This window comes from Taurulus bubalis (genome assembly GCF_910589615.1).
Source record: "Taurulus bubalis genome assembly, chromosome: 11".
In the NCBI taxonomy this organism is placed as follows: domain Eukaryota; kingdom Metazoa; phylum Chordata; class Actinopteri; order Perciformes; family Cottidae; genus Taurulus; species Taurulus bubalis.
In genome coordinates this window covers 2068302-2095801 of record NC_136599.1, presented here as the reverse complement: position 1 = coordinate 2095801, position 27500 = coordinate 2068302, and the positions used below count along the sequence as shown (strand labels likewise).

The 27500-nt window shown below is 41.3% G+C and overlaps 3 protein-coding genes across 3 annotated transcripts; 1 reads left to right on the top strand and 2 right to left on the bottom strand.

Annotated features, from left to right (window-relative positions):
• Nucleotides 1–3077: 3077 nt before the first annotated feature.
• LOC306743867 (protein NLRC3-like) lies at nt 3078–6423 on the top strand (the record flags this gene model as incomplete). Its single annotated transcript, XM_079226432.1, has 6 exons — nt 3078–3163; nt 3377–3455; nt 3608–3836; nt 3996–5784; nt 5882–6063; nt 6164–6423. The coding sequence occupies exons 1-6, from the start codon at nt 3096–3098 to the stop codon at nt 6421–6423; spliced, it is 2607 nt and encodes an 868-aa protein (XP_079082558.1). The 5' UTR covers nt 3078–3095.
• A 9453-nt stretch (nt 6424–15876) lies between these two features.
• slc35a2 (solute carrier family 35 member 2) lies at nt 15877–20550 on the bottom strand (the record flags this gene model as incomplete). Its single annotated transcript, XM_079226431.1, has 7 exons — nt 15877–15925; nt 16417–17015; nt 18468–18590; nt 18865–19016; nt 19106–19291; nt 19659–19748; nt 20490–20550. The coding sequence occupies 7 exons, from the start codon at nt 20548–20550 to the stop codon at nt 15877–15879; spliced, it is 1260 nt and encodes a 419-aa protein (XP_079082557.1).
• A 2989-nt stretch (nt 20551–23539) lies between these two features.
• pim2 (Pim-2 proto-oncogene, serine/threonine kinase) lies at nt 23540–27458 on the bottom strand (the record flags this gene model as incomplete). The annotated part of the gene is made up of 6 exons (XM_079226429.1): nt 23540–24328; nt 24418–24594; nt 25509–25678; nt 26100–26308; nt 27191–27241; nt 27345–27458. The coding sequence occupies 6 exons, from the start codon at nt 27456–27458 to the stop codon at nt 24159–24161; spliced, it is 891 nt and encodes a 296-aa protein (XP_079082555.1). The 3' UTR covers nt 23540–24158.
• Nucleotides 27459–27500: the final 42 nt, after the last annotated feature.

The following is a 27500-nucleotide window of genomic DNA, read 5'->3' as shown; positions in this document are numbered from 1 at the left end:
TAATATATGAACCAGGTTGTTTATGTTAATAAAGTAATATATGAATCAGGTTGTTTATGTTAATAAAGTAATATTATGAACCAGGTTGTTTATGTTAATAAAGTAATATTATGAACCAGGTTGTTTATGTTAATAAAGTAATATTATGAACCAGGTTGTTTATGTTAATAAAGTAATACTATGAACCAGGTTGTTTATGTTAATAAAGTAATATTATGAACCAGGTTGTTTATGTTAATAAAGTAATACTATGAACCAGGTTGTTTATGTTAATAAAGTAATATTATGAACCAGGTTGTTTATGTTAATAAAGTAATATATGAACCAGGTTGTTTATGTTAATGAAGTAATACCATGAACCAGGTTGTTTATGTTAATAAAGTAATATTATGAACAGGTTGTTTATGTTAATAAAGTAATATTATGAACAGGTTGTTTATGTTAATAAAGTAATATTATGAACAGGTTGTTTATGTTAATAAAGTAATATTATGAACAGGTTGTTTATGTTAATAAAGTAATATTATGAACCAGGTTGTTTATGTTAATAAAGTAATATTATGAACCAGGTTGTTTATGTTAATAAAGTAATATTATGAACCAGGTTGTTTATGTTAATAAAGTAATATATGAACCAGGTTGTTTATGTTAATAAAGTAATATTATGAACAGGTTGTTTATGTTAATAAAGTAATATTATGAACAGGTTGTTTATGTTAATAAAGTAATATTATGAAACAGGTTGTTTATGTTAATAAAGTAATATTATGAACAGGTTGTTTATGTTAATAAAGTAATATATGAACCAGGTTGTTTATGTTAATAAAGTAATATTATGAACAGGTTGTTTATGTTAATAAAGTAATATATGAACCAGGTTGTTTATGTTAATAAAGTAATATTATGAACAGGTTGTTTATGTTAATAAAGTAATATATGAACCAGGTTGTTTATGTTAATAAAGTAATATTATGAAACAGGTTGTTTATGTTAATAAAGTAATACCATGAACCAGGTTGTTTATGTTAATAAAGTAATATTATGAACAGGTTGTTTATGTTAATAAAGTAATATATGAACCAGGTTGTTTATGTTAATAAAGTAATATTATGAACCAGGTTGTTTATGTTAATAAAGTAATATTATGAACCAGGTTGTTTATGTTAATAAAGTAATACCATGAACCAGGTTGTTTATGTTAATAAAGTAATATTATGAACCAGGTTGTTTATGTTAATAAAGTAATATTATGAACCAGGTTGTTTATGTTAATAAAGTAATATTATGAAACAGGTTGTTTATGTTAATAAAGTAATATTATGAAACAGGTTGTTTATGTTAATAAAGTAATATTATGAACCAGGTTGTTTATGTTAATAAAGTAATATATGAACCAGGTTGTTTATGTTAATAAAGTAATATTATGAACCAGGTTGTTTATGTTAATAAAGTAATATTATGAACCAGGTTGTTTATGTTAATAAAGTAATATTATGAACAGGTTGTTTATGTTAATAAAGTAATATATGAACCAGGTTGTTTATGTTAATAAAGTAATATATGAATCAGGTTGTTTATGTTAATAAAGTAATATTATGAACCAGGTTGTTTATGTTAATAAAGTAATATTATGAACCAGGTTGTTTATGTTAATAAAGTAATATTATGAACCAGGTTGTTTATGTTAATAAAGTAATACTATGAACCAGGTTGTTTATGTTAATAAAGTAATATTATGAACCAGGTTGTTTATGTTAATAAAGTAATACTATGAACCAGGTTGTTTATGTTAATAAAGTAATATTATGAACCAGGTTGTTTATGTTAATAAAGTAATATATGAACCAGGTTGTTTATGTTAATGAAGTAATACCATGAACCAGGTTGTTTATGTTAATAAAGTAATATTATGAACAGGTTGTTTATGTTAATAAAGTAATATTATGAACAGGTTGTTTATGTTAATAAAGTAATATTATGAACAGGTTGTTTATGTTAATAAAGTAATATTATGAACAGGTTGTTTATGTTAATAAAGTAATATTATGAACCAGGTTGTTTATGTTAATAAAGTAATATTATGAACAGGTTGTTTATGTTAATAAAGTAATATTATGAACCAGGTTGTTTATGTTAATAAAGTAATATTATGAACCAGGTTGTTTATGTTAATAAAGTAATACCATGAACCAGGTTGTTTATGTTAATAAAGTAATATTATGAACCAGGTTGTTTATGTTAATAAAGTAATATTATGAACCAGGTTGTTTATGTTAATAAAGTAATATTATGAACCAGGTTGTTTATGTTAATAAAGTAATACCATGAACCAGGTTGTTTATGTTAATAAAGTAATATTATGAACAGGTTGTTTATGTTAATAAAGTAATATATGAACCAGGTTGTTTAAATCGTCTGCATGACGCAACACTGTAAGAAGACGCGTATGAAGTATTAAAGATGATCTTTATTGTGGTAGAGATGGACTACAGCGTTGTAGTTTCACTGCAGACTGACGTCACTAACATCGCCCACCGTCGGGTCATAACTACGTCGTTAGTGAAAGTGGAGTCTGATCCTCTAAACTCCGCGGTTGTCTTCTCCTAACTCCTCATGAAGTCTCCTTTCCATCTTTCCTTGACCCGTGACGTTTTCCTCAGAGGTCAAGGAGAAGTGGTGAGGGTTGGACGTTAGAAGGTCATGTTTGACTATTCGACTGCAGCCCTAGTCTTTGTTGGTAACTAGGCTGTTGCCTTGCAGGAACCTCCAGAAACACCCTCATTAAAGCCAAAGCCGCTGGATAGTTAATCACAATTCCAATCAGGGAAGGTAGTGCAGGCCCCACCCACAAATGACCAGGACAAAAGTTTAGCACTGACACAAACTGACCTCACTCCCAGGTGAGCTGCAGCCCAAAATACAGGTGAAGTCAAACCGCTACAAGATGTGTGTAGTTTTAGTTATTACGTCTTAGCAAACAAGTCACCATGAAGAAGCTGTACCTTATTTACTATCAAAGAAATGTTGAAGCTGTAATAAAATGACCTTTTATCAGTTCACAGAGAGAACAGTCTCCTGAACCCAGCTGTGTGTCCATGAAGAGTAACTGGTCTAAAGACTTTCCGATTGACTTCAAAGATGGACGCCGTTCTTATGACCCAGAGTAAGTTCTTAAAACAGATGAAACAGATGACTAACTGTCACACAGATGGTCGTCCTTCATCTCCAGTCTTCAGCATCTGGTTTATGAAATGATTAATCATGACAGGACACAACATCTTTAACTTATTGTTGTATTTGTGTTTTAATATCATGAACAATAAACAGTCTGTGGAGCAAACACAATGTGAGCTGATTGTTCATGACTCCTCCACAGAGAGGACCAGGAGAGCTCAGAGGTTCCCAGAGGTCCGTCTGCCCAGCAGCATCAAACACACCTGGACTCCATATTTATGGTCTGTACATGTGCAACTACTTTTACATCTATTCTGTTCACATCATCTCCATGCTGCACTCTTTAGACCAGTGGGTTGTCAGTCTGTCCAACATGGATCTGATGTTTGCTTCCATGGTTTTAGTTTGTCATTCATAGAATATTCTGTTCCAGCTGCTGGAGGAGAACATCCTCACTTTTGTGAAGAACGAGCTGAAGAAGATCCAGAAGGTTGTGAGTTCAGATTACCCAGAATTCTTAGATATTCAGAGAGAGGATGAGGAGGTGTTGGATGGTGAGGATGAAGAGCAGAGGAAGAGGAGCAGAGAAGCCTTTCAGAAGATCTCACTGCACTTCCTGAGGAGCATGAAGCAGGAGGAGCTGGCTGACTGTCTGCAGAGCAGTAAGAGGATTTCTCTAAAGATTCAACATGCTGGATGAATGGGATGTTTACTAATGTCTCAAGAGACCAGAATATATTCATAGACTCATTCTTTGAGGAAATGACATGTTGAAATCTATTCTTTGACTCATTGATGTTCTTTGTTGTGTGTTCATTCAGGACTTCTTGCTGCAGTTTGTCAGCGTAAACTCAAATCTAACCTGAAGAAGAAGTTCCAGTGTGTGTTTGAGGGGATCGCTAAAGCAGGAAACCCAACCCTTCTGAACCAGATCTACACAGAGCTCTACATCACAGAGGGAGGGACTGCAGAGGTCAATGATGAACATGAGGTCAGACAGATTGAAACAGCATCCAGGAAACCACACAGACCAGAAACCACCATCAGACAAGAAGACCTCTTTAAAGCCTCACCTGGAAGAGAGGAACCAATCAGAACAGTGATGACAAAGGGAGTGGCTGGCATCGGGAAAACAGTCTTAACACAGAAGTTCACTCTGGACTGGGCTGAAGACAAAGCCAACCAGGACATCCAGTTCACGTTTCCATTCACGTTCAGAGAGCTGAATGTGCTGAAAGAGAAGAAGTTCAGCTTGGTGGGACTTGTTCATCACTTCTTCACTGAAACCAAAGAAGCAGGAATCTGCAGGTTTGAAGAGTTCCCGGTTGTGTTCATCTTTGACGGTCTGGATGAGTGTCGACTTCCTCTGGACTTCCACAACAATGAGGTCCTGACTGACGTTACAGAGTCCACCTCAGTGGATGTGCTGCTGACAAACCTCATCAGGGGGAAACTGCTTCCCTCTGCTCGCCTCTGGATAACCACACGACCTGCAGCAGCCAATCAGATCCCTCCTGACTGTGTTGGCTTGGTGACAGAGGTCAGAGGGTTCACTGACCCACAGAAGGAGGAGTACTTCAGGAAGAGGTTCAGAGATGAGGAGCAGGCCAGCAGGATCATCCCCCACATCAAGACCTCACAAAGTCTCCACATCATGTGCCACATCCCAGTCTTCTGCTGGATCACTGCTACAGTTCTGGAGGTCGTGTTGAAGACCACAGAGGGAGGACAGCTGCCCAAGACCCTGACTGAGATGTACATCCACTTCCTGGTGGTTCAGTCCAAAGTGAAGAAGGTCAAGTATGATGGAGGAGCTGAGACAGATCCACACTGGAGTCCAGAGAGCAGGAAGATGACTAAGTCTCTGGGAAAACTGGCTTTTGATCAGCTGCAGAAAGGGAACCTGATCTTCTATGAATCCGACCTGACAGAGTGTGGCATCGATATCAGAGCAGCCTCAGTGTACTCAGGAGTGTTCACACAGATCTTTAGAGAGGAGAGAGGACTGTACCAGGACAAGGTGTTCTGCTTCGTCCATCTGAGTGTTCAGGAGTTTCTGGCTGCTCTTCATGTCCATCTGACCTTCATCAACTCTGGTGTCAACCTGATGGCAGAAGAACCAACAACCTCCCTGTTGTCAAAACCTGAACCAAGACATCTCTACCACAGTGCTGTGGACAAGGCCTTCCAGAGTCCTAATGGACACCTGGACTTGTTCCTCCGCTTCCTCCTGGGTCTTTCACTGGAGACCAATCAGACTCTCCTACGAGGTCTGCTGACACAGACAGGAAGTAGCTCACAGACCAATCAGGAAACAATAGAATACATCAAGAAGAAGATCAATGAGGATGTGTCTCCAGAGAAAAGCATCAATCTGTTCCACTGTCTGAATGAACTGAATGTTAGTTCTCTAGTGGAGGAGATCCAACAGTCCCTGAGTTCAGGAAGTCTCTCCACAGATGAACTGTCTCCTGCTCAGTGGTCAGCTCTGGTCTTCATCTTACTGTCATCAGGAAAAGATCTGGAGGTGTTTGACCTGAAGAAATACTCTGCTTCAGAGAAGGCTCTTCTGAGGCTGCTGCCAGTGGTCAAAGCCTCCAACAAAGTTATGTAAGTACAGATATCGTTAGATTCATAGATCACAATTTAAATACACTGCTATCTTTTCTACTTATTATTTTTTTTTTCTTCCTCCTTGTCTCTTCAGACTGAGTGGCTGTAACCTCTCAGAGAGAAGCTGTGAAGCTCTGTCCTCAGTCCTCAGCTCCCAGTCCTCTAGTCTGAGAGAGCTGGACCTGAGTAACAACAACCTGCAGGATTCAGGAGTGAAGCTGCTGTCTGCTGGACTGGAGAGTCCACACTGGAGACTGGAGACTCTCAGGTCAGGATTCTAGTTGACACTCAAACCCTGATTTACATTCATGGATAAACTCGAATCCTCCTCCAGATTGTCTTAAGATGTGACGTGTGTTGTGTTGTGTGTTTGCAGGCTGTCTGATCTCAGAGGAAGGCTGTGCTTCTCTGGCCTCAGCTCTGAGCTCCAACCCCTCCCATCTGAGAGAGCTGGACCTGAGCTACAATCATCCAGGAGACGCAGGAGTGAAGCTGCTGTCTGCTGGACTGGAGGATCCACTCTGGAGACTGGAGACTCTCAGGTATGAAGGGGCTGCAGCCACAGAGCATCAGTCTGATAGAGGAGGTAGAGCTGGAAACCTGTTCTCTGTCACACTGCCAGCCTGGTTAATATGACCCTGACACACCAAGCTGACCTCAAACTACCAGAGACTCATTTAACTGTTTGGGTCCCACATGATGTTGTACGGCAGCGGTTCCCAAACTTTTTAGGCCACGCACCCCCTTCTACATCCCGACCGGGTTCACGCACCCCAAATCCCCCACACCATAAAAAAAAAAAACGCAACAGAGCCTATTTATAGCCGCATAAAATCGGACCAATGCGAGAACTGTTTGCTCGTGCGTGGCGTTTGTTACAAGATTTAGTCCGCTGTATAAATTTCAGTTACACAAGGCGTCACTTTTAAAGAGCAATAAGGATGGCGAGGACACACACACAGGCTCAGAGGCAGATTGCATTTCACATTTATTTACTTAAACACAGTAAGCCACGTAAAGAACAAATAGTGGCACATGCATAGGCTCAGAAACAGATATAAATAAAAAAGGAGGAGTCCATATGAGGATTTTCACATGCAGCGCAGGTGGCTTAGCCTGCAGCAAGAGAGATAGAGAGGGAGAGGGAGGGGGAGAAAGTGAGAGACGTGAGTATTCCCAGTAACCTGTAGCAATAATAACAATAACATTTGGCCACATACTTACATCTATTAATGCGACGGATGGGCCTGCATCTTTGCACAAAGCTTTCCGATGTTTGGCGCAAGTTTCAGCAAGATGTTCATCCAGTTTAACATATTTTCATGGATGTTGCTGAATGAATGAAATGACGCTAGGTGCACAAGCTAGGCTAGCTAGTGGTAAGGTAAAAGACAGTGTGGCGGCCGGACCGGAAGTGCATCTATTTATCAAATTGTACGTTTTTAATTTTAAACTTAAATCTTACAAAGGGAATTTTTATAATTAAAAAATCCTACTTATTTTTTTTTAAATTACGTTTAATATGAATTATTAGACCATTAGACCACCATTACATTTTTCCTCTCGCGCACCCCCTAGAGCAGGGGTGGGCAAACTTTTTGGCTCAGGGGCCACATTGAATTAAAAAAATTGACAGATGGGCCGGGCCAGTATCAGATGGATGGAGAGTGTTTGTGTGAACCTGTCATGGGAGGACAATGTTGCGGACCCAAATGCAGACCACATGAGAGTATCTGGTAAAACAGATTATTGGAGCCAAAGGGAAGGTGGGGAGCCTGTGGTCCGCCACAGGGGGTGCTGGGCGGTGTGAGACCCGTGGCTCTACACTGGACGACGGCGAGGCCGGCAGGGGGCGGTGTGAGAATATAACGTAAATGACTCAGCTTTTTTGTTCAACTCGCTGGTTAAATCCTCATCAATTTGTTCTACACGCCGAGTCACTGCTCTGCGTGATAAACAAAAATTCTCAAATTTGTTTTTGCTCTCTGGACATAAGAGACCTGCTGTTTCTACCATACATTCTTTCAAAAACTCTCCTTCAGAGAAAGGCTTGCTGGCTTTTGCTAATTTGAATGCTAGCAAAAAACTTGCCTTGGTGCTTGATTCTTGTATAGCAGTTTGGGGGAGAAAAATATTTTGCTGACTCTTTAAATTGGCTGCCAACCTCTTAGCAGTAGCCGCCCGTTCTGTCGTTGACTGTTGGCTAGCATAGTTAGTAGGGCTGAACGATTAATTGCATTTGCGATAATATCGCGATTTGATAAAACGAGATTTTCTAACCGCAACGTGCGCGATTACAACGTCATCACGTGACGCGAGCGAAAGAGCGGAGAACTCGGCTGCATCAACTTTTCATGCGGCCCGTTAACCTGTTGCGCAATGTCCTCTGGCTCCACGGGACAGTCAGAAACTGACACAGCTGAGACTTTAGTCTGGAAGAAGAACAGCTGTTCTGGTTTCAAACAAGAAGATGCTGCGCAGCGTCCGGTGACGTGCAGAGCATGCCGCTCCTGCTGCTACTTCACGGGGGAACACTACAAACTTGTTCCAGCACTTAAAAAAACACCACAAATCAGCGTATGACAGTTGTATGGCCAAGATGCAGAGCACCAGTGCGCCAGACAAGCCAAATACCTCAAGACAGGGATCACTGACCGAAATGTTTGAAAGCGTCACTCCATATGAGCGTAATTCACAACGACACGGGGAAATCACTCGGGCAATAACCGAGTTCATAGCCAAAGATATGATGCCTCTCAGCCCGGTGACCAAGCCTGGGTCCAAGGCATTGATAAAAACGCTTGATAAACGGTACAGGATACGCCCGTACACATTTCAGTCAGACTGCCATACCGGAGCTGTACAAAAAGTGCATGAGAAAGTCGCCACGGAGCTTAAAACGGTGGACTTTTTTGCTGCCACTACTGATCTGTGGTCAAGCCGCACAGCTGAGCCTTACCAGAGTCTGACAGTCCATTTTATTGGAGCTCAGGATCTCAAGGAGGAGAAACACGTCTGCATCACGACAGACAACGCGTCAGACATGGTGCTGGCTGCACGGCTTAATGAATGGACGAGGCTCCAGTGTTTTGGGCACAGATTACATCTTGCCATTGGTAAATTATCGTGTGTAAAAATATATAAATTATGTTGAGTTGTGGAAAGTGGATGGGATTAAATAAATTCATATTTCCTCCCACTCCTCTTTTTATTTAATTCGACCAAATAGGCCCAGCCAATGGGAAAAAACATTTTACACGAAATGTATCTAATATTGTGTTGGTCATATTTAAATCATTCATTATGTTTTTTTGGGGAAAAGAGAGGATAAAATAAAAAATAAAAAAAATCGTATATTAAATCGCAATTGCAATATTGGAGGAAAAAAATCGCAATTAGATTATTTTCCCAAATCGTTCAGCCCTAATTGTTAGCATGCTTGGCGGGAAAAGTGGCAGCTAATATTGTATTCTTTGAATACTGCAATGGTTTCTTGGCAAATAAGACATACTGCCTTTGATCGTACTTCGGTGAAAAAATACTTAGTCCACTCCTCATTAAAGACTCTGCACTCACTGTGGACTTGTCTTTTCTTGGGTCCACTCATTGTGACAGAAGGGATCACTGCAGGAGGCTGGCAGACAGAACCCTATATGTCACGTGACATGAGCGCGCAGGGTGGAATGTGGTTAGTTATGTTAGTCATACTGAGGAAAAACACTCTGCATGCAGCTGTCAGTTCATTTACAACTCTAAAACTCAGTGGCGGGCCGTGGGTTTTAGACCAAGGCCTTCAATGACGTGAGTCCACATCAGGTGCGGACTGAGGAAGAAGGAAAACAAAGTGTCCCGGGAGTTCCTGTCTGACCCTCGTGTATTGAACACGGCGCGTTCATCCAGACTGTCATGTGTGGACAGCAGAGCTCACTCTGCTATACGGACGATTTCTTTGCACTATTACGGGCATGGAGGTCACACGGTGTGGACCGACCACGGAGCTATTTTAACCGTATAAGCGCCAAGCCCCCCGCGCCTATTCTGGAAAAAAAAAGAAGAAAGAAGTGGAAGTTTCTGAGTCGGTAGAGCTCACGCAGCGCCTCTCTGACCCGCCCGACCCCGCCGGCCCACCGGGGATTTCCCCGCATCAATAAGAACCACACTCAGTTATAACATGACAAAACAATCCATGATTTTAAAAAAAAAGCACACAACACAACGCCACCGCAGATGAAACACAAAAAGCAACTCACCGGATGCTGTTCACTTAAAGACAAAGTCCATCCGCCTGTCCTTATTAACAACGAGTTCAGCAACGCGGTTGTTCGGTTTACGGAGCTTCAGTTCCAGCAACAGGCGCCATGGACCGGTGAGGACAGCCGAGCCTCCCGACCGCACCCCGGAAACCTCCACGCGTTCTAGGGCAGAACATATCCGCTCGACAGCAGCAGTCGACGCCTCAAATCCACCACCAAGTCCGTTTAAGTCCACCGAGCGCCAAGACACGGAAAAAACAACATGTCACAACTTCTCTAGCTTCCGCCTGAACCATTCCAGCTCCCACTGAGCTCCGCCCTGTTGACACACTGGCCAATCACAGCGCATGTTGATGGTCACGCTGGGCCACTGACCAATCACACGTCCACGCCACCTCGCAGGCCATGTACGTGAAAGAATCCGCCCAGTTTGTCAAACTAACGATCTGATTGGTTGAAGTCCATGACAATCAACCACAACGCCCACTCTGTGTACTTTAATCTGCAAAGGCCTGTTTAAACTGCCTTGCTGGCCTGGAGACACAGGAGAGAAAATCTGATTGGATGAAAGTTTCTCCTTCAAATCAGATGCAATCTGATGGCTGAAGACTGCAGGCTGAGCAACAGAGCTGTACAATGAGAAAATAATCTGATAGGGAAAAAATAATTATAATACATGTAGTGTATTTGTGAAAAACAATTACAGCGAATCCGGCGTCAGAAAGTGATTCATATTACCGTAATTCTTCTAAAGTTAACGCTTAACAACATAATTAAAAAGGATTCTGACCGCTAAGAAGTGGAGCTTTTCAGTGGTTTGCGTTATATTACGGTAATAAAAAAAAAAGAAAAGTGTCGCCCTTGTCCGCACGGCGCGTAAAGACCGCTGTAACGACTCTCTGTTCCCGACTTGATTTTCCCAAAGCACAATGATGGCAACAGACCAGCAGGGCCGTAGTTTGCCCACCTGTGCCCTAGAGGCAGCTCGCACCACACTTTGGGAATCCCTGTTGTACGGTGTATCGATACTAAAGGGGACGATTGTGGCTCAGTGGTTAGTATGCCCGTCTTTCTATCAGAGGGTCTGTGGTTAGAACCCCGGCTCTGCTAGTCCATGTCATTGTGTCCTTGATCAAGACACTTAACCCCTAATCGCTCCCCTTTGCTGTGTCTACGGTTTATAGAGCAAACATGTAAGTCACTTTGGATGAAAGCGTCAGCTAAATGAAATGTAACAAACAATTCTCAGATTCCATTCAGAATAAGAAATATTGCCTTTTATTTTGAAAGGATGGATGAATGATGGACGTTTGGAAATATTTTTATCTTTTAAGGATTCTGGAAAAAGAACCAAAGTACCATCATGATACTACAGTAGCACCGTAATAATACTACAGTAGCACCGTAATGATACTACAGTAGCACCATCATGATACTACAGTAGCACCGTAATAATACTACAGTAGCACCGTAATGATACTACAGTAGTACCATCATGATACTACAGTAGCACCGTAATAATACTACAGTAGCACCGTAATGATACTACAGTAGTACCATCATGATACTACAGTAGTACCATCATGATACTACAGTAGCACCGTAATAATACTACAGTAGCACCGTAATAATACTACAGTAGCACCATAATAATACTACAGTAGTACCATCATGATACTACAGCAGCACCGTAATGATACTACAGCAGCACCGTAATGATACTACAGCAGCACCGTAATAATACTACAGTAGCACCATCATGATACTACAGTAGCACCGTAATAATACTACAGCAGCACCGTAATGATACTACAGTAGCACCGTAATAATACTACAGTAGCACCGTAATAATACTACAGTAGTACCGTAATAATACTACAGTAGTACCGTAATGATACTACAGCAGTACCGTAATGATACTACAGTAGTACCGTAATGATACTACAGTAGTACCGTAATGATACTACAGTAGTACCGTAATAATACTACAGCAGCACCGTAATAATACTACAGTAGTACCGTAATGATACTACAGCAGCACCGTAATAATACTACAGTAGTACCGTAATGATACTACAGTAGCACCGTAATAATACTACAATAGTACCGTAATGATACTACACTAGTACCGTAATGATACTACAGTAGCACCGTAATAATACTACAGCAGCACCGTAATAATACTACAGTAGCACCGTAATAATACTACAGCAGCACCGTAATAATACTACAGCAGCACCGTAATAATACTACAGTAGTACCGTAATGATACTACAGTAGTACCAGCAGGGAGGAGGAAGGCCGGCGTCTGTCACTCAGGATCCTTTCTGTTTAGCTGAGCACCTGGGAGGAGAAGAAGAAGGAGAAGAAAGAAGGAAAAGAAGAAGAAGAAAGAAGGAGAAGAAGAAGAAAGAAGGAAAAGAAGAAAGGAGGAGAAGAAGACGTTAGACTTCCTGTTGTGTTAAAGTGCCTCTCTACTAAGTACTATATACTATATGCATGCTATATAGTACTATAAGTAGTATAATCATATAGTTTCCTGCTTCATACACATCAATTTGAAAACATGAAGAAACAAAAAATAAAATGTTTAGCTTTTTATCTGGAATTTTCCATTTATGAAAATCAAAATTAGCCAATAAAATCAAAAAACTGTATTTTCAGTTAAGTGTGTTTTATCGTCTAAAACACCAAACGAACATGTTCCAAAATGAGACATTTTCATTAAAACAGTTAAAATACACAAATTATAAAAATACAAAATCTATATCTCAGAGATAAAACTGAATTTATAACAATCACAATAATCTTTATAAATATCTGTGTGGAAAATATACGATCTATCGATCGATCAATCGATCGATAGATAGATAGATAGATAGATAGATAGATAGATATATGAAAAAAAAACTAGATTTGACGAGTAGAAGAATAAAGTTGAGAATAAAGTTGATCTGGGAAGATTAAATAATCCACATTCATCTTGTGACTTCTTTCTTTAACATAATTTAAGTTTTATAACTTTATAACTTCCTCTTTAAACAACTTTTTTGTCTCCAGATTTATTTACAAAACGCTGCAGAAATTAAAGCAAAACATCCAGAAACATTTTACTGGAATTATTTCCCCTCCAAATTAAGACAAACTCCAGATTCTTTGAACCATTTCCTTGTTTATATAAAACTTTAGCAAAAGAAGTATTTACAGAACGAGTCGAGAGCAACGAACAGATTTAAAGAATCTTCAGTGAAGGAGAAACAAAGATTAAAGTCATTCATTTAAATGTTTGGCACAGCTTTTAAAGAGTTCTTCTTTTGGAAAAAACAACGGAAATCTCTGAGCAATTTATAAGAAATGAAATAAATTAAACTGCTGCTTCTTTCAGCTTCAATACTCATATTCAGTTTGAAACAATAAATCACACTTCAGACTAAACATTTAATACGGAGAACAAACGAGAAACTATTTCACCAAGAAGAGTTTTCTCAATAAAATTATTTAAATCAAAATAATTATGTAATTATAAACCAAGTAGTTTATTTTTATTAGAAAAACTAAATCAATAAAGATAAATGAGAAAATTATTTCCAAAAAACAAACTTGGGTTTTATTTATTGATCTGTTATTTAAAAAACATCCAACAATAATAAGAATATTAAATTACTAAAATGTAAATTAAAATAATATGTAGTTTAGATTAATCTCAATATTTTATGATATTGTTTGAGATAAAGTCGTTTGAGGAGAAAACTATTTTAACTTTTATCCATTTTTCATATGATTAGCTCAATATAACGAGATATTTATGTGAAGTCAGCAGCAGAAATCAATATTTTATTATTGAATATTCATAATTACAATATAATCAACAATAAATATGAAAATAAAAGTTGTTTTCTGGCGATATGATTCGGATACAATCCAGAGATTATTCTCATTATGTTGAGAAATCAATCTTAGAAAGATATTGATTTGGTTTTTAATAAAAACAGATAATTCAATTATGATTAAAAGAAAATCATTTTTAAAGTTTCCGCGTCGCTCAGTTTCCGTATTAAAGATCTGATGAAAAATTAAAATCAAATTCAGATTGTTTTATCCTGAATATCAATCAATCAATCAATCAATCAATCAATCTGTAGAGCGACCTGCAGCCAGAACATCTAACAGATCAAACCTTCAGTCCCTCTTAAAATAAATTTATTTATTTATATATATATATATATATATATATATATTAATATTAATTCATTAATATATATTTGTTCCCAAAAGACAGAAATAATTAACAAAATTCAAAATAACGTTCTCTTTTCTTTTTGATTGTGAAAATAAAAACAGAATATTTTGTACTTTGGGAGGAAATGAAACACATTTGTGTTTTAATATTCCGTCTCCATGACGATCTGCAGAAGCTGAAGAACAAACTCCGTCTTCTTTGATAAATCATCATTTTCATGAAGTAATGAATACAATTTGTGCTATGTTGAAAACAAACAACACAAAATTGAATCGATAATTCAAATTTTTCTTGAGATCAAGAATAATAATAATAAAATATGACTAAAACAACGGAAAGCTTCCTCCCAACGTAAACAAGGTAAACAGGAAGCGGCTGGACAGACATTCAGATCTCAAACTGACCTCAGGTCAGACGAGAAGCAAAAGGCACCCGATCAATAACCAATCACACCGAACTCACATTCCATCACTGATCAATATGATGATTGTTCCATTAAAGAGAGCGAGTCTTTATCTCAAGGGTCGAGGTCACGAGGTCACATGGGAGGTCACATGACTCACCTGGTTTCCTCCAAACGAACTGTTTAATCATTTCAACGAGATTAGATTAACCAGAGCTGGAAAACACGAAACCACAGAAGAAGAACCAGAGGAAAAACCAGAGGAAGAAGAAGAATCAGAAGCAGAACCAGAAGAAGAAGAAGAAGAAGAAGAAGAAGAATCAGAAGAAGAAGAACCAGAAGAAGAAGAAGAAGAATCAGAAGAAGAAGAATCAGAACCAGAAGAAGAACCAGAAGAAGAAGAAGAAGAATCAGAACCAGAAGAAGAACCAGAAGAAGAAGAAGAAGAATCAGAAGAAGAATCAGAAGAAGAAGAATCAGAAGAAGAATCAGAAGAAGAAGAAGAAGAATCAGAAGAAGAATCAGAAGAAGAAGAAGAAGAAGAAGAAGAATCAGAAGAAGAACCAGGAGAAGAACCAGAAAAAGAAGAACCAGAGGAAGAACCAGAAGAACCAAAAGAACTCGAAGAAGAAGAACCAGAGGAGGAACCAGAAGAACCAGAGAGCTGGATGTGTTAAAGTGGTTTATGAATCTCTTCATGAACGTCTTCATCTGTTCCAGTTTATTTTCTAGTGCAGATTAAAATCTGCGATTTTATTTATGAATATTATTATATTTTGTATCAGTTAACGTCTCAGAGTTTAACTTCTGTTTGACTTCATTCTCTTTGTGAACACCAGGAGCTCCGGTTCTCTTTTATGCGTCTTTAGGGATCCGTCCTCCTCAGGAGAACGTCTGTCCATTGACAGGCGTTCTCCTGAGGAGGACAGGCGTTTAAAGATGTGTTCTTGACGAACGAGTTTGAATGTTTGACTTTTGGACAAAAACACTGACAGATTCTCGTGTCGATTTTTTGTAACTTAAAGTTTGTTGAAAATAAATCAAAAAGAAAGAAAGAAAGTAAGTAAAGCCGATCTGATGAAGATAATCAATAATCAGCGTAAGGCTTCTCCTCTTTCACGTAGTGAGAGTTTTAAGGCAGAGACGCTCTGCAGCAGCTCCTCCTCCTCCTCCTCCTCCTGTGCTTTGAGCAGTTAGTCTGTGACGAGGACGGCGGGCGGATAGGCCCCGCCTCCCTGAGCTCTGAGGTGGAGGAGAGAGGAGAGGTTAGTGTTTAGGGAGGAAAGCAGGAGGCGAGGAGGAGGCGCAGAGGTCAAACCAGACCTCCTCGAGTCAGGAGTTCAGAGTTACAGGAGCATCAAAACTAAATGTTCCGTTTTCAGGAGCTCATCGACTCCTCCGTTCTCCGTTAATCACGGGAGGAGCAAAAAGGAGGCGAGGAGTTCTTCGCTTCCAGTTCAGGAGCCGGAAGGAGGAGAGAAGTTTGAAAAAGACCAGGAAGGAAAGTAAAAGTCTTCTCTGCTTTTTTCTCCTCCTCCGTCGTCACCAGTCTTCAGCTGAGATCAGGAGGAGGTGAGTGGTTAGGAGGTCAATGCGAGGTTAGGACACGGTAAGCAGGAGGCCAGGGACGGGGGGGGAGAACGGAGGAGGTGGAGAACAGAGGAGAGAGAGAGAAGAAGGGAGGGGGAGGTGGAGAACTCCAGAGAGAGAGGCGTCACTTCACCAGAACTGACTTTGGCAGAAACGCCTCCATCTCGGCGCCTTCGTCCGTCCTCGGCGACGCCAAAGACGCCGAGGAAGACGAGGAGGTGGCGCTCGGGGACGAGGAGGCGGCGGCTTTGGGCAGGCTGTACATGTAGACGGCGCCGATGACGAGCCCCGCCCCCGCGGTGAAGAGCAGGTCCACGTGGAAGCCGAACAGGTAGACGGAGACCACGGTGGACACCACGATGGAGAAGGAGGTGGCGAAGCCCTTCAGGATGTTGTCCGCGTACTTCACCACCACGGCCACCAGCAGCCCGCCGAACGCCTGGTTGAAGATGACGCACCACACCGCGCCGGTGTAGCCGAACAGGAAGCCGTGCTCGGTCACGGCGGCCCCGTCGCTCCACCAGAGTCCCAGCATGCCTAGCGCCATGCCGAAGACGCCGAGCTGCACGTTCCTCATCCACACGGACGCCGAGCTGCCCTTCAGGATCTTCTCAAAGTAAACGCCGGCGAAGCCCGACGACAGGCAGCTGACCACTACGGCGAGCAGGCCCACCGTGTAGTTCTGGGTGGAGCCCTCCACCGACGACGACACCTCCTCCTTCTTCTTGCCCTCCTGCTCCACCTGAGGAGGAGGAGATCAATGACATCATTAATCAATCGATCCATCGGGTCGCCGATCAGTCGGACAGAAGATCGGTTTCACCACCTGACCCACAAAGTCTTTCTCACCGATTCGGACGAAGCTGATGAAATCTATCTGGACATTTAAAAGATCAATTGATTTGTACCTGAAGGACTGGCCGTACCCGACAGGACTAGACGTACCCGATAGGACTAGACGTACCCGACAGGACTAGACGTACCAGAAGGACTAGACGTACCAGAATGATGCCCCAGAATTGGGTCAAAACAATGCCTGATTCTGGCGTAAATAACCGGGGCAAGCATTGGCCCGAACCCGACACGGGTCCGGTTGCCCGACTCGGCTGTGACTCAGGATAAACGACGTACCCGACAGGACTAGACGTACCCAAAGACGTACCCGACAAGACTAGACGTAGCCAAAGACGTACCCAACAGGACTAGACGTACCAAAAGGACTAGAAGTACCCGACAAGACTAGACGTACCCAAAGACGTACCCAACAGGACTAGACGTACCAAAAGGACTAGAAGTACCCGACAGGACTAGACGAACCCGACAGGACTAGACGTACCCAACAGGAGTAGACGTACCAAAAGGACTAGAAGTACCCAAAGACGTACCCGACAAGACTAGACGTACCCAAAGACATACTCAACAGGACTAGACGTACCAAAAGGACTAGAAGTACCCGACAGGTCTAGACGAACCCGACAGGACTAGACGTACCCAACAGGAGTAGACGTACCAAAAGGACTAGAAGTACCCAAAGACGTACCCGACAAGACTAGACATACCCAAAGACGTACCCAACAGGACTAGACGTACCAAAAGGACTAGAAGTACCCGACAAGACTAGACGTACCCAAAGACGTACCCAACAGGACTAGACGTACCAAAAGGACTAGAAGTACCCGACAAGACTAGACGTACCCGACAAGACTAGACGTACCCAAAGACGTACCCAACAGGACTAGACGTACCAAAAGGACTAGAAGTACCCGACAAGACTAGACGTACCCGACAAGACTAGACGTACCCAAAGACGTACCCAACAGGACTAGACGTACCAAAAGGACTAGAAGTACCCGACAGGACTAGACGTACCCAAAGACGTACCCGACAGGACTAGACGTACCCGACAGGTCTAGACGTACCCGACAGGACTAGACGTACCCGACAGGACTAGACGTACCCGACAGGTCTAGACGTACCCGACAGGTCTAGACGTACCAGAACAGAAGGACTAGACGTACCAAAAGGACCAGAAGTACCCGACAGGACTAGAAGTACCCAAAGACGTACCCGACAGGACTAGACGTACCCAAAGACGTACCCGACAGGTCTAGACGTACCAGAACAGAAGGACTAGGCGTACCAAAAGGACTAGGCGCACCAAAAGGACTAGAAGTACCAGAAGGACTGAACGTACCTGAACGACGGCGACTCCTGCGAAGAGCAGCAGCAGAGAAATCCACTGGACTCTGGACAGAGTCTTCCTCAGCATCATCACGCTAAACAGAGCCGTGGTGAGGATCTTCAGCTGGTAGGTCACCTGTTACACAGAGACACGTTTCTACTGACTAGACACTAACTAGTACTGCAACGTCAGTAAACACTAACTAGTACTGCGACGTCAGTAAACACTAACTTGTACTACGACGTCAGTAAACACAAACTAGTACTGCAAAGTCAGTAAACACTAACTAAATGGCCGCTGCTGAAGAAAGATGGACGTCTCCAGTAGGGACCAATGAGATGCAGACAGGAAGCGAGACGTCATTAAGAGACGGACCAACACGGTGACGATGATGAAGACGATAACTCACCTGGAAGGTGGCAGCCGGCAGGTTGGAGATGGCGACGTACTGCAGGTTGTTCTGCAGCGTGTAGATGAGAGAAGGAACGGCCAGTTTCAGAGTGTCTTTGTACTGAAACACGATGGAGTCAACCAGGAAGTAGACCGTGTCCTTTACGTTGACTGGAGACAGACAGACGGTCATTGTCTCTGCTATCAAGTAGTAAACATGATTATTGATAAAGACAGCGATCAGGCGTATTGATCCTCACGTCTCTTCTGCAGCAGGATGATGACGACACACGTCAGCACCTTCAGGATCTCCGCCATGACGACGGCCGACGTCGTGAAGAAGCGGTCGCCGGGCAACGTGCGGACATACCGGATGCTGAGGATGAGCGACGCGTTCTGGACCACGAGCACCGCCAGACTGGCGTACTTCAGCCTCCGGTGGGCGACTGGGGGAAAGAGAGGACACCTGTCACACCTGTACCTGAGGACCCCCGACCACCTGTACCTGAGGACACCTGTCACACCTGTACCTGAGGACACCCGTCCACCTGTCACACCTGTACTAGAGGACACCTGTCACACCTGTACTAGAGGACACCTGTCACACCTGTACCAGAGGACACCTGTCACACCTGTACCAGAGGACACCTGTCCCACCTGTACCAGAGGACACCTGTCCCACCTGTACCAGAGGACACCTGTCCCACCTGTACCAGAGGACACCTGTCCCACCTGTACCAGAGGACACCTGTCCCACCTGTATCTGAGGACACCTGTCCCACCTGTACCTGAGGACACCTGTCCCACCTGTACCTGAGGACACCTGTCCCACCTGTACCTGAGGACCCCCGACAACCTGTACCTGAGGACACCTGTCCCTGAGGACACCTGTCACACCTGTACCTGAGGACACCCGTCACACCCACCTACATCTCAGGTAAAGTACTTTGTACTGTTTACTCACAGGGCGACACTACAAACATCTGACGTTCTTATATAATATATATTTATTGATTTAGATTAAACTAAACCGGATCTAAAGGAGACATTTCACATTAATGCTATATATATATATATATATATATATATATATATATATATATATATATATATATATACACACATATATACATACACACACACACACACACATATATATTTTATAATGTAATATAATATTATTAGATATTATAGTAAAACTTTGACTACACCTGTCTGTGTGACCAAACCTCCACGTCACCAGTTCTTCATCATCCTACCTGGTGGGTCATTCACCTTTAGGCTGTTAGCATTAGCCCCCGAGCTCCAGCCTCCAGAGTACAGCAGCATTAGCACTGATGGGCTAGCTAGCTCGTTAGCGCGCTAGTAACCAGTGAGTTAGCCTTGGCTTTAGCTCAGCTAGCATGAGAGGTTAGTTTGGGTTAGCTGCTAGTTAGCTGCTAGGTAGCTAAACGACGATGTCATAAACCTTAAACAGACGAAGAAACTTTGTTTTTATTACTTTTAATGTGTAAAATATGAATTTGTATTTTATTTTTGTATCACACCAGTCCTCCAATCGGTACCAGTTACCCCCCAGTTACCCTCCAGTTACCCCCAAGTCAGAGCCGTGCGGGCCGGTTCTCCTCCCCGGGAATCACTCACCTTCAGTCTGACTCCGGCTCGTCTTCTCCTCCGCCACCGGGCTCCGGTTCTCCGCCGCCATCATGTGGTTCCCCGCCGTCCGCACCGAGCCTTTTACCCGCTGACCTGCTGACTCGCTCCACGAGCCTCAGAACCAGACTGGAGCACCGAGCTCCGGGTCTGTTGTTCGGGTCAAAGAGCGACAGGCAACCGGAGCTGAGGAGAGAAGTAGCGGATGAAAACACGGCGGAGGAGCCGATGTGTCCCGGAAGTAGCCGAAGAGTCCCGGAAGTACACGAACTACAGCTGCAGAGACGAGAAGCGTCGACAGGAGGCATCACTCCGAGGGAAAGAACCGCGTCGATCCCTTGTCTCCAAACTGTACTACACCAACATCATTATTTTATATTATTTTATATTATACTATATTGTGTTTTAATATATTATATTATAATATACTATATTGTATTTTAATATATTATATTATATTACACTATATTGTATCTGAATATATTATATTATGTTATTACGGAAGCGCATTGCATTCACTGGATAAAAAAAATAGACCCCTTTTCTCGTAATTACGACATCTTAATCTCGTAATTACGAGAAAAGATAAAGAAAAAGGAAACTGTCTGTAAATCCTCTCTCAGTGGCAATTTTGGCGCTATCGCAGTTAATCTGCTATTATTACCTTCTCGGTTTGAGACACTGGGAAATACTGATGTTTCTGAAAAATGGTATTAAATGTAGAATGTCATCACTGCGCAGGCATCTCAAGGCGTTAGGGTTGTTCAGGCGGAAAGCCCAGTCTGACGCGCTGGATGTCCTCTGTTTCTGCAGGAGCAGTTGAACCAACACGGGATGCTTCATGGATACAAATTCATGCATTTGAAATGCATCCAATCTGGTTTGGTAGTGACTGTAACGGACCTCTGAGAGTTTAAAGTATTGTAATAGTTTGCTCCTTTTTTTTTGTCCTTTATTTTAGTCCGTTTTGTTACTGCAGTCGGTGCATTTCCGGTTGCGCTCTTATTTTGAAGGTAAAAAAAACGGAAGCTGTTAGTAAGGAAAAGTTGCCATAACAACGGAAACAGTGATAAAAAGGTTACGGATGTATTAGTTTAACACCTTGCTGTTCAAGTTCATTTTTTGAGAAAATATTGTTTTATATTGTTGCGTTTTTTGTCTGTGTCAGAGCTTAAGCTAACCAACTGCTACTTCCGTTTTTCTTCATTGTTCTTACGGTGACTTCAATAAACCTTTACGAACACATGCACACAGACTCCTGTACACACACATGCACACAGACTCCTGTACACACACATGCACACAGACTCCTGTACACACAGACTCCTGTACACACACATGCACACAGACTCCTGTACACACACATGCACACAGACTCCTGTACACACACATGCACACAGACTCCTGTACACACAGACTCCTGTACACACACATGCACACAGACTCCTGTACACACACATGCATACAGTGGCCAGTATGGCACCTTTCGTAATTACGAGAAAAGGGGTCTCTTTTTTTTATCCAGTGAATGCAATGCGCTTCCGTATGTTATACTATATTGTATTTTAATATATTATATTATTTTGTAATATATTATATTATGTTGTATTATATTACACTGTATTGTATTTTAATAAATTATATTTTAAGATATTATATTATTGTTTAATATATTGTATTATATTATATTATACTTTATTTTCGTACATTATATCATATTAACGCTATATAACGCATAATATAATAGTTGTGTTAACTAAATCTATCTTGAATCTCATTATTTTCAGAAAGATATTATTAATGAATCGAGAAAAATGTTTTATTATAAAACCCTGAACATTCATTTTAAATATTTGTTGAAGCAAAAACTTGAAATACCTGTCCCTATTTATAGATATGCAAAAAAAAAATCTTTCTAAATCAAGTAAAAAAAAAGTATTTTTTCCTGGTCTACAAATATTTCAATTGATTTACTTAATTTTCTGTTTTGATGATTTGTATTACTTATTTCTTATTGTGAACCCTGATTTGTTAATAAATAATAATTGTTGATTGATAATTGATATTGATAATTATCTTTCAGGAATATACTAACATTAATTATGTTTAGATAAACAACACAGATTTAAAAGAAGTGGGATGAGCCTCCAGAGATTGATGTGACTGTGAGTTAGAAACTGTAAATGTTTCTTTATTTTTTTATGAATATTTTCTGCACAAAATATTTATGACTTTATTTCTGTGACTGAAATAAAGTCTGTGACGAGGAGCTCTGAATCATCAATCAGAGTGAAACCTCTGTCATCCTGCCGACAACAATCGCTTCTTTGTTCTCCTGCAGGTTGGACACGGAGGAATCCTATTGGCTGCTGGGGAACACCAATGAAGGAATCCTATTGGCTGCTGGGGAACATCAATGAAGGAATCCTATTGGCTGCTGGGGAACACCAATGAAGGAATCCTATTGGCTGCTGGGGAACACCAATAAAGGAATCCTATTGGCTGCTGGGGAACACCAATGAAGGAATCCTATTGGCTGCTGGGTAACACCTCACCTGTCAGACATTTGAGTTCAGCAACACCTGCTGGTTCACTGAGGAACTGCACGCTGTTTCAACGCTCTTAGAGAGAGATAGTACTTGTATAGATAGTGCTTTATGTTAGATAGTACTTTTGCAGTTTATCATGTTATACCATGTAATGTAACAAAGTATAACATAATGTAACATAACGTAGTGAAACAATGTAGCATAATGTAATGTATCGTAATATTAGATGAAGTATCGTAACATAATGCAACATATTGTTATATTAAATGATGTTTTCTGCTCATTAAAGCTGTAACATGTTATGAACACTATGCATTGTGGGTAATGAGAAGCCGGGACACGACGTGATGAAGTGACAAAACTGTTTAATGCAAACATCGGATCTTTTTTTTACTTTTATTTCGATCCATAAATTCTTATTTAATGTAAATAAACAGAAACGAGTGACCAACAAGCCACTCCGGCGGTGGAACCAGCCAATAGAACGCGAGCATTACCGGTGACATCACACCGAACATCAACGAGTCACGCTGACCACAGGAAGCCCGAAATCAGGACTTCCTGTTTCCTGACGTTTGACTAAAAGTCTTCAAATCTGCTTTGACGGCACAATAAATATTCTACTGAACGTTCCTCACACAGGAAGCTGGACAACGTTCTTCTACTGAACGTTCCTCACACAGGAAGCTGGACAACGTTCTTCTTCTACTGAACCACTGGAACGTTTGCAGCAAAGGATCCGAAAAATAAAGCCGCTCGTTCTCTAACAAATAAATAAAAACCCAACAGGAAGTCGTTCTGCTCAAATCAGACACACCAACAGGTAAATTATACAAAATAAAACATGGAAATAAATACTTTTCTCTCCAAGAGACTCTCCAGAGTCTTTATATTCAGGGTTACGTCTGCTGTGGTCATCTGTCCAGAGTCTTTATATTCAGGGTTACGTCTGCTGTGGTCATCTGTCCAGAGCCTCTTATGTTCAGGGTTACGTGTGCTGTGGTCATCTGTCCAGAGTCTTTATATTCAGGGTTACGTCTGCTGTGGTCATCTGTCCAGAGTCGTTATATTCAGGGTTACGTTTATTGTACGTTCAGGGTTGTTCCCGTGGTTACAGGGACTGGTTAGGCAGAGCGCTGTGGTCCTCCTGCAGGCTTCCTTCCTCTTCCTCCTCCTTCTCCTCCTTTCCTCCCTCCATCCAGGGGTGAGACAGGACCTCCTCCAGACTCGGCCGCTCCTCAGGGCGGTACGAGAGACACCAGCGAATCAGAGACTGGCATTCTGGGAAGAAAGATCGAGGCGAGGTTGCGGGTTAAAACGTCTTGGCATTTGAGCCAATCGGATTGCAGGTGGGCGGGGCCTGCGCTCACCTTTGGAGACCCGTCTGGTGAAAGTGGGCGTGGCCCTGACGATCTCCTGGTCGCGCTCGAACGGGATGTCTCCACAAACCATGTCGAAGAGCAGAACGCCCAGAGACCACACGCTGAGGGGAACCGCCTGGTAGCACCGGGCCTCGATCCACTCAGGGGGGCTGTACACCCGGGTCCCTAGGAGGGAGGAGACGAGGAGGCAAGGAGACATCAGTACAGCCTGAAGACGGACCCATCACCTCGTAGTCCTGGTTATTGTTATTATTATCATCATTGTTATTGTTATATTAATATTATACTTATTGTTATTAATATTATCATTATTAAAAATTATATTAATATTATTGTTACTTACTACAATAATTATTAAATTAATATTATTGTTACTTATTATAAATATTATTAATAATTATATTAATATTATTGTTATACTTATTAATATTATAATTATATTAATACTATTGTTATTATAGTTATTATTAATAATTATATTAATATTGTTATACGTATTGTTATTAATATTATTGTTATACTTATTCTTATTAATATTATAATTATTATTAATAATTATATTAATATTGTTATACGCATTGTTATTAATATTTTACTTATTCTTATTAATATCATCATTAATAATTATATTAATATTATTGCTATACTTATTCTTATTAATATTATAATTATTATTAATAATTATATTAATATTGTTATACGCATTGTTATTAATATTTTACTTATTCTTATTAATATTATCATTAATAATTATATTAATATTATTGCTATATTTATTGTTATTACAATAATACTATGATTCACACTATTAATATTGTTATTTATATTATTGATATGATTGTTATTAATATTATTATGATTCATATGATTAATATTATTCTTATTAATATTATTGTTATCATTAATAATAATATGATGATTCATATTGTTATTAATCTTATTGTTATTAATATTATTGTTATCATTAATAATACTATTGTGATCAATATTGTTATTAATATTCTTAATAATATAATATATTCATATTGTTATTATTAATACTGTTATTATTGTTATCATTGTTATTGTTATTGACTGACCTTCAAACTCACGGTACGCTGTCTCTTTAAGAGGAGCTCCGGACCCAAAGTCCACGACCTTGACCTCCAGCGTCCTCGTGTCCACCACGATGTTCTCGTCCTTTATGTCTCTGTGCACCACGCCGTGAGCGTGAAGGAACCGCACGGCCTCCACCACCTGGAGGAAGAACCTGAGGGAACAGAGCGGAACTTCAACAACAGAACAGCAGTCAGGAGAACCACACAGGAGAACAGTAGAACCACACAGTAGAACCACAGAGGAGAACAGTAGAACCACAGAGGAGAACAGTAGAACCACACAGTAGAACAGTAGAACCACACAGTAGAACCACACAGGAGAACAGTAGAACCACACAGGAGAACAGTAGAACCACAGAGGACAACAGTAGAACCACAGAGGACAACAGTAGAACCACAGAGGACAACAGTAGAACCACACAGGAGAACAGTAGTCAGTAGAACCACACAGGAGAACAGTAGAACCACACAGGAGAACAGTAGAACCACACAGGAGAACAGTAGAACCACACAGGAGAACAGTAGAACCACACAGGAGAACAGTAGAACCACAGAGGGGAACGGCAGTAGAACCTGCGTGCGAGGCGCTCCGGCAGCGCTCCTCTCTCCGTGATGAAGTCGAACAGGTCCTGGCTCAGAGGCGGGCGCTCCAGAACCAGGAAGAAGCCCCGCCCCTCCAGCTGGAACCAGTCCAGCATGCGGAGAACCCCCTGGTGACCTCCGACCTCTGACAGCCGCTGCAGCAGAGCGATCTCCATGGGAACCGGGCTGACCTCACCGGGCTGAGAGGGAAACACACAAGTCCTCTGTACTGCAATACTGTGTACAAATACACCCTTTATACACATGCTGTGTATTTAATACTGTGTACAAATACACCCTTTATACACATGCTGTGTATTTAATACTGTGTACAAATACACCCTTTATACACATGCCGTGTATATAGACTGTGTATAAATACACCCTGTATACACATGTTGTGTATATAATCTGTGTATAAATACACGTAGTTTATATACACACAATAAATAGTTAAATATCCATAAAATTAAAACCTTCGTAATTCTATTAAAACTAACCATTATTTTCATTATTGAATAAACTATTGATTATTATATGTTTATCATCATAGTTTCTTTACTTTCATGTCTATTTCCTTGAGAAACTCTTTATTTAATGGACATGAATATCTTCTGCTGATGAATGACTTAGTTTAGTAAACGACATGTCAGCGTTTTACTTCACAAGAAACTTCTGTGGGTTTTTATGCCCCGCTCCACCGCCTGCAGGTGTGTTCCAGGTGTTTCTACGTTGTGTGTGTGTGCGTGTGCGTGCGTGCGTGCGTGCGTGCATGTGTGTGCGTGTGTGTGTGTGCGCGTGTGTGTGCGTGCATCTGCGTGCATGTGCGTGCATGTGTGTGTGTGTGTGTGTGGGGGGGGGGGGGTTCCCAGTTAAAGTTCTGGTGAATAAGAAATGAGTTTGTCACCGAGGGGGAAATACTGCAGCTTCATTTACTGACCCTGTGACATCACACAGGATGTGACATCACAGGCTGCAGCTCGCCTGTCAGTCCAGCAGAGGGCACAGCTGACCCGGGTTCTGTGTACACCTCAGCTCTTTGGGAACATTTTGATCTGGAGAACAATGAACCACTCACTCACCAGTTTGGTCCACTGCTGAACTCGGTCTGTGGAGATCTGCTTAATGGCCACCTGGAGGAACCGAAGGAACCGAAGTAGTTGGAGAACCATATTAGAACCATCTAAAGACACGTCCATTCTATCAATAAAGTTCAGATTGAACCAGTCGTCTGACCTGCAGGCCGTCAGAGAGCCTCTGGCCGGAGAACACGGAACCGAAGCCACCGCTGCCGAGCAGAGAACCACAGCGGTACTGACTGCAGAAGGGTTCCTTCCCTAGAGAGAACATCAGTCAGAAGGGTTCCTTCACTAGAGAGAACATCAGTCAGAA